Source organism: Myotis brandtii, unplaced genomic scaffold (assembly GCF_000412655.1).
Source record: "Myotis brandtii unplaced genomic scaffold, ASM41265v1 scaffold19, whole genome shotgun sequence".
In the NCBI taxonomy this organism is placed as follows: domain Eukaryota; kingdom Metazoa; phylum Chordata; class Mammalia; order Chiroptera; family Vespertilionidae; genus Myotis; species Myotis brandtii.
The window spans coordinates 545,165-553,463 of NW_005357075.1; the positions used below are offsets into that span (position 1 = coordinate 545,165).

General features: G+C 45.7%; 1 protein-coding gene across 1 annotated transcript in view; it reads right to left on the reverse strand.

Annotated features, from left to right (window-relative positions):
• The window catches only part of CHMP7 (charged multivesicular body protein 7), a 14,988-nt gene that overhangs the window by 6,212 nt on the left and 477 nt on the right, over positions 1 to 8,299 (reverse strand). Inside the window, exon 2 of the mRNA XM_014538298.1 lies at positions 6,176 to 6,393. Within this exon, the coding sequence (XP_014393784.1) occupies positions 6,176 to 6,393 (218 nt within the window). The remainder of the gene's footprint in view (positions 1 to 6,175; positions 6,394 to 8,299) is intronic.

An 8,299-nucleotide genomic window follows, 5' to 3' on the forward strand; every position in this document is an offset into this window, starting at 1 on the left:
GAGCGAAGCCCGCCTCAGCGGGTTTTGCTCCCTTCTCTGCTTTCCTCCAGCCACAGTAAGCCCTATTCTTGCAGGAATCTTCCTGCAACGGGCCTCTAGTATTTTAAATGAAAGACAAAACATTCTATGTTGGATATGTTAGTTTAGGATGCCTGAGGTACATCCAAGAAAAGCTATACAGCAGATAAATGGATATACAAATCTGAAGCTCAAGGAGATACCCGAACAGGAGATAGAAGGTAATTAAAATCACAAGGAAATTCATAGAGTGAAGTAATAGACTGAAGGAAGACCAACGTTTAAGAGATGAAGGAGCTCACAAATGAGATCCAGAAACACTGCTCAGGAAGAACCAAGGAGAACCCACGGTATAATGACAACAAAGTCAAAGAAATGGAAAATGTTAAGGACTGGTCAACAGTGTCAAAGGCAGCAGAAGAGTCTACTAAGATACAACCTAAAGTTTTCCTTGGATTGACTGCCCCAGCAGATAACAACACTTAGTATAAAGTTACAGGATGGTATCAATACACAAATAGATTAATGGCACACAACATTTTAAATGAGTGATGTTAAAACAACGGGTTATCCATTTGGAAGAAAATCGTTTTTCCTCACCACATATACAAAAATAAATACCAAATTATTGAACTTTAAATGGAGAAAATGAAAGTGTAAAATAATTTGAAGAAAATATTTTTAAAATGTTAAAGTAGAAGATGCCTTCCTAAGCAAGACCAGAAATTCAGTAGCCATAAAGAAAAATCTGAGCCTGGCTGGCGTGGCTCGGTGGTTGAGTGTCGACCTATGAATGATGAGGTCATGGCTCCATTCCTGGTCAGAGCACATGCCTGGGTTGTGGGCTCGATCCCCAGTGTGGGGTGTGCAGGAGGCAGCCAATCAATGATTCTCTCTCATTATTGATGTTTCTATTTCTCTCTCCCTCTCCCTTCCTCTCTGAAATCAATAAAAATATATTTTTTAAAAAATGGAAACATCTGACCGATAACTCAAGATGGCAGCATAGGTAAACACCGGAGACTGCTGCGGCAAACAACCACTTCAAAAATGCAACTAAAAGACGGAACGGACATCACCCAGAACCACAGGAAGGCTGGCTGAGGAGAGACTCTTCAACTAGAAGGAAAGACAACAGCATACCGAGGCTCAGAGGAGGCGCAGTGTGGAAAATATAAAGGTGCGGAGGTGCGCGCGCAAAGCGGGCTGGTGGCTGAGGGAGCGGTTGTCGTTTTCAATCAGAAGGGAGTCTCAGACTCTGAGCTCCAGATCCGGGCGAGTCTCTAGGGACTCAGACTCAAACGGGAGAAGCAGGATTGTCTGGCATCAGTTGGAACGTGAGGGCAGCTTTCTCTCCGAGGTTTGCAGTGGTTCCTGGGCTTCTGAGAAGCAGAGCCTCTGGGAACGGGACTGAGAACAGCCATAACTGCTCCCTCTGCCCGCCCTGTTGATCCCGCCCCGCCCAAGCCCTGCGCAGAGCCATTTGCCGGATCGCCTCAGGCAAAGGCTAGATTAGCCCCTCTCCAGAGGACAGAAGTTTTCCCGCGGCAGACACAGCTGATTCTCACAGCCAGTCGGCCTGGTGGTCAAATCCCTCCAGGATTAACTACAACAATCAAGGCTTAACTAGAACAAGACTGCGCACAAAGACCACAAGGGGGTACTCCAAGAAAGCATAAAAAATGCGGAGACAAAAAAACATGACAGAAATGGAAAATATAGAGCTAAAAAATGCAATTTTGAGGGCTTGCAAGAATGTGCTAGAAGCTGCCAATAAACTTGAGGAGAGACTCACGAAAACTAATGAGACCCTCGATGCTATGATAAAGAACCAACTAGAAATTAAGCATACACGGACTGAAATAAAGAATATTATACAGACACCCAATAGCAGACCAGAGGAGCGCAAGAATCAAGTCAAAGATTTGAAATGCGAAGAAGCAAAAAACACCCAACCGGAAAAGCAAAATGAAAAAAGAATCCGAAAATACGAAGATAGTGTAAGGAGCCTCTGGGACAGCTTCAAGAGAACAAACATCAGAATCATAGGGGTGCCAGAAGATGAGAGACAGCAAGATATCGAAAACCTATTTGAAGAAATAATGGCAGAAAACTTCCCCCACCTGGTGAAAGAAATGGACTTACAGGTCCAAGAAGCGCAGAGAACCCCAAACAAAAGGAATCCAAAGAGGACCACACCAAGACACATCACAATTAAAATGCCAAGAGCAAAAGACAAAGAGAGAATCTTAAAAGCAGCAAGAGAAAGAGACTCAATTACCTACAAGGGAATACCCATACGACTGTCAGCTGATTTCTCAACAGAAACTTTGCAGGCCAGAAGGGAATGGCAAGAAATATTCAAAGTGATGAATACCAAGAACCTACAGCCAAGATTACTTTATCCAGCAAAGCTATCATTCAGAATTGAAGGTCAGATAAAGAGCTTCACAGATAAGGAAAAGCTAAAGGAGTTCATCACCACTAAACCAGTATTATACGAAATGCTGAATGGTATCCTTTAAGAAGAGGAAGAAGAAAAAGGTAAAGATACAAATTGTGAACAACAAACATGCATCTATCAACAAGTGAATCTAAGAATCAAGTGAATAAATAATCTGATGTACAGAATGAACTGGTGATTATAATGAATCAGGGACATAGAAAGGGAATGGACTGACTATTCTTGGGGGGGAAAGGGAAATGGGAGATGCGGGAAGAGACTGGACAAAAATCGTGCACCTATGGATGAGGACAGTGGGTGGGGAGTGAGGGCGGAGGGTGGGGCGGGAAATGGGAGGAGGGGAGTTATGGGGGGGGAAAAAAAAGAGGAACAAATGTAATCTGAACAATAAAGATTTAATAAAAAAAAAAATGGAAATATCTGACTACAGAAATAGGAAAATTTCTATATGGTAAAGACATCATACATAAAAATAAAAAGCAAACAAGAGACTGAGAAACAGTATTTATAGCCCTAAACCTAAATACACATACACACATATACATCATACATAGACAATTCCTATGAATTAATATAAAAGATTAACAATCCAATATAAAAACTGGATATAAATAGGCAATTCACAGAAGGTATATGTAAATGGCTAATAGATAGTTGAAAAGATGCTCAAACCCTTTGATTTGATGAAGTATCATTTTTGTTCATCAAATTGGCAAATTTTATAAGACTGATATTATCCAGTACTGACGGAGAATGTGGGGAGACTGTACACTTAATGTAGTCTTAAAGAAAGTGCAAACTAGTACAAATTTCTGAAAAGTAATTTGACAATTTGTTATAATGTAAAATGTACATATACATTTCCAGAAGTCAATTTCATAAAAATAAAAGAAGTACATAGATGTACAGACAAAGCTGTCAAATACATATTTTTTTTTGTAACAGAGGAATTGGAGTGACTTAACTGTCCATCCATGTGGTAAGTACTGCATAAATTGTGGTATATTTATAGATTATCATGCAGCCATCCAAAAGAATGCAGTAAATCTATATTGTGGAGGGACCTGGAAAGATGCTCATGATACATTAGAGTGAAAAGAGCAAAAAGCAGGTTGCAGACCAACAGATAAAATAAGATTCCACTTCTGGGAAAAAATGGAGTATATGTGCATACATATGTATGTATGTGCATATTCATTTATTTATTCAACAAATATTCATTGACTCTGTTCCCAAAGTCCCAGCAACTGCTCTCTTCTGGTAGAGGACAATAAATAAACAAACAAGTAGATAAAAATTTTCAGGAAGTACTGAATGCTAACAAGAAAATAGAATGTAAAGTAATATAATAGTGTGAGACAGGGTCAATAACAAATGTCTGTTAGCGCGCACACACATACACACACACACACACACACGCACACACACACACACAAACACACACACCTGCGCGTCTATGCACGCACCTGGGAAGGGAACATATCCAAAGAGACAGAAACGGGATGAACAGAAAGGAAATTTTCATTTCTTTGTATACTTTTTTAAAATAGCAAAATCAATGGGCAAATTTTTCGTTTTGTATTTTTTCAAATAAAAAATGACTGATTGCTTTCTATAACTAGACTTGAGAAAATCAATTTACCTCAGAAGCAGGTTTTCTTTCTTTCAGAAAATATCCAGATAAGACCCTTTAGTTTCAAGGAGATAAATAAGTCTCCATCCCAGGAGAAAACAGTGAAGTCACCAAATATTAGAAAGCAGAATGAGATTAAATAGTACATGTTCTGTTTAGTGACATACACTGGGTACAGATATAACAGGACCATGCCCCTACAGAGCTAGAAGATTTATTTTTCTACCTAAATAGGATTAAACTACATTGCTGCCAAATATTAGGTGGTTCTTGGAAGACTTATGTAATTCCATTTCCACCTCCATCTCTGCCTTTGCTCTCAAAAGACTGAGTCCAAACTTTGTTTTTGGACTCGTGTGGGGATAAATGGATCTGTCTCCCTTTGCTCCAGGCTGGAGACATTGAGGTAAGACTGCACAGAGGAAGGGGGCTTGGCACGGAACCCCCCCAAACCACCCTGTAGTTTCTCTGGGGCCTTGGCTAAGCAGTGGGTCGGGGGATATCCATGAGGGAGGAGGCAGAGTGCCGTGGGGCAGAGAGGTGTCCCCCTGAAGGAAATAAGTACTGCTCAGTCAACACTCCTGGGGCACTAGGAGAGGTGGTAGATTTTGGAGGCTTCCTTCTCATTCTGAGGCAGAGAGGTTGGAGGTCCACTGAGAGGAGGAGAAACGAGCTTCTCTTGGGGCAGGGGAAGGGATTCTGAGCTGCATCCAGCTGTGTGGAAGCCTCCAGGGCTATGCAAGGACCCTGATGTTGGGTTTGGTCTGCAGTTTCAAATATAGCTACTGTCTGCAGTATACTTCTGCAAAGTACACAGTTCAGGCACCTTGTATTCTCTCTCTCTTCCTCCCCCTCCCTACCTCTCTCTGCCTCTCAAAGGTTACTCTAATCTTGTCCACAGCAGTTTTGGTGGAGTGGTAGGGCTGAAGCAGGTGGGCACTAGGTCAAAGACAGTGTGGGAGGCGAGGAAGTGGTGATGACAAAGCTTGGACAAGAAGGAGAAAGAGCAGGAACTAGGCAGCGGCCCAGGTCCCACACAGGAGTTGAGTGGGTTTAGAGGCTGAAGGTGGTGAGCACCAAAGAGAGGGAGATGGAATATACAGATCGAGGGCTAATTGATGGGCCGGGGGCAAGCAGTGTAGGGGCAGACTCAAGAGCCCAGTGGAAGAGAGGAAGGGCACTTCACCTCTGGGCTCTGCCCAGGAGGAAGGGCTTAGAGGAGGTTACAGTGGCGGCAGTAAACAGAACACTGACGGCGCTGACGCAGGAGTCTACCTTCTCCATCAAGTGTCTGCAGACAGCGGAGAGGGCAGAGAATGGAGGGAGCGTGTGAGGGGCTGGGCCAGGACAAGAAAACCAGGCTGCAGAGTGGCTCTAGGGTCCTCCTAAAGCCCAGGGCTGTGAAAGGGACCCAATTTTGGTGATAGGGTGACTTTCTCTGGCAGGGATGGAGACTGTGGGGTTGAGCTAAGATGGTGGATTTGCTGGTGCCCCTGTTGTGGACCGGGAGAGTGGCAAAGGAGCTGAGGGTACAAGGAGGGAAGCAGGCATAGCTGCATGCTCTAGGCTGGGGAGGGAAACAGGCCAGGAGGCTGACTGACCAGGAGAGCAGGACGGGATCAGGGCCTGGTGGCCTGTAAGGCCTGTAGTAAGCTGGAATGGGGAAGGTTATAGCCAGAGAAGAGAAAATATGAACCTAGTTTGCTGATTTGTGGGAAGCAAAGCTGACAGTCACAAGGTCCTCAGGAAATGCTTGTCAGTAAACTACAGAAGGCAAAGCATTTTCTAAACTGTTAGCTTATCACGAATCTGTACAAATACAGAAAATAATCAACTGTATGTTACTGACAATTCCTAGACAGAGAATCACCTTTGAGATGTAGCAGTCCAACTAACAACTAAACAATGCTACAGAATAAAGTACGGAATAAGGGAGGTTAGGTGAACTCAGTTACTGCCCATCACCATGTAAAAAACTATGTTCTTCTTCTAGTGATGCCTGAAGGGGTGTGGAGGAGCCGTCAGCAGAGGACACCCAGCCCTCCCTTCCGAGCACCCACCTTAAGCAGCTCCACAGCCACGAGCACCTCCTCGGCAGGAACCTTATTATCCCCGAGCACGTTGGAAAGAGTCCACTTGAGGGGCTTCAGCAGGAAGACTCCGACCCCCCAGGAGATCCAGCTGCTGTCTACACTAGCCATGAAGTCTGACTCCCGCTGCAGCTCCCCGCGACTGCAAAGAAAGAAAAGGGCATACAGTAGGCGTAACGCAATGTCCCATTCCAGTCCCCACATACCCCTGACTCCAAATGAGGAATCTGATCATGACCATCAACACCATTTAGTAGGCAGCTACCCTGTGCCAGCTACGATGAGCAGCTACTATGTTTATGCTCCGGCTCTCAGCCTCACAGCTCATTTTAGCTAATGAGAAAACGGAGGGGCTGAGAAGGTGGAGAGGCCAAATCTAGACTGTAATTTGGCTCCAAAACAGAAGCTCTCCACTAAGACTGCAGAGGCACAGGGGCTGCAGGGCCTATGATGAAACTTACAAATGGAGCTCAAAAACGATAAAAATGAAAACAACAATAATGGATCACTATGAAATGCAAGTCATAAGAATACAAAGAATTCAGAGAAAGGGTTTTCTGCTGTTCCCAGGGTAGAGAGGAGAGAAGACAAGTATTTCATGGTACTGGTAGTAGTAGCTACATTTACTAATGCTTACCATGGGCTAGTCACCATGCTAAGGGCTATGCAAGGAATAGCTCTTTAAATCCTCACAATAAACCTAGGCACAATAATCATCACCATTTTATAATTGGTCAAATGGTCAAACTAAGCCTTAAATGTGTCCGAGGGTCAAACTAAGCACACAATGTGTCCGAGGTCAGAGAATTTACCCATTGTCGCAGAATTTAGCAAGTGGCAGAACTAAGATTTGAGGCCAGGCCACTGGCCCTCAAGCAAAGCTGTTAAACTACTGTGCTATGCTGCTTCCGCAGAGCATATCTTCCTCCGAAATTCTTCAGGTTCCAGATGCCGTCAAACACCAGGAAGTGCCAGCAGAGTGCCAGCAGTGAGGAAAGGAGAAACTGAGGAATTAAAGGACTCTGCGTCGGCAGTGGTAGGGGATGGTCCAGCTGCAATAAGGAAGCCCAGACCGGTCCTGTCCCTCAGTGACCTCTTCAGCTACCGTCTCCCCTGCACCCCACTTTGGGCATGAACTGAAACTCTGTCCACAGCACACTTGCTCAGAAAAGAGACGTTTCAGAATAGCTTGTTCCATCCACGTCAGCCAATGGAAGGCGCTGGGGAGAAGGGAGACTCTGGAATCAGGAAGAACAGCAACCTAAAAGCATTGCAAAGTTGATGGACTTCTTCATTCACTGAGGGAGGCAGACACGGGGCCGGCCAGGCTGCTCTCAGGATGATACATACAATGTGACGTGCAAATGGCTGAGAATCAGAAGACGAGGGTCCGGTCCTGGCATTATCTCTAAGCCGCTGAGTAACCCCCAGTACGTCGTTCAGTCTGTCTGAGGCTGTTTTTTCTGACTGCGGAGGGTAGTTCCATCATCTTGTCCACGGGACTGCCGAGGAGGTCAGAGGAAACGGTCTATGCGAAGTATCTGCACACTGAAGCGCTATTCATCTGTTAGGTACCCATGTTATGGCCTTGGGCACCCAAAACGCTGCACCTGTGGCACAGGCAGCACCTACAGGACCTCCTCAGAGCGCCGGGACATTCAGCAAGGCCCTCAGCATCCGGCAGGTACTTTGCTCCAAACAGCCTGCGCCAAGGACAAGCCAAGATAGGCCAGGCGCACGGCTTGTGCTTGGGGCTGTTGGCAAGATCCCTACAACCTGGCCTCTTCCCCAGCACGGCCCCCTTCTTACCTCTGACCTTCCTTCCTTCAGTAAACCTCCCTGACCTGTTCCGGGGTGATGACATGTGGGAGGCCCTAGGAAATAACCCCAGAACCGGGTTCCGGTCCAGACAGATCCCCGCCACCTCCGCCAGGCGGGCTTCTCCGCTTACCGCCGGGATCGCCTCTAATCGGACCATCCCCAGACCCGTCTCCATCTCCCCGCGGACGCCCCTACCCCGGGCGCCTGGTCGTCCTCTTCCTTCGCCTATGAACCAACGCGGAGGCTGCTCTGAGGCAGACCCCGGCTGGGCGC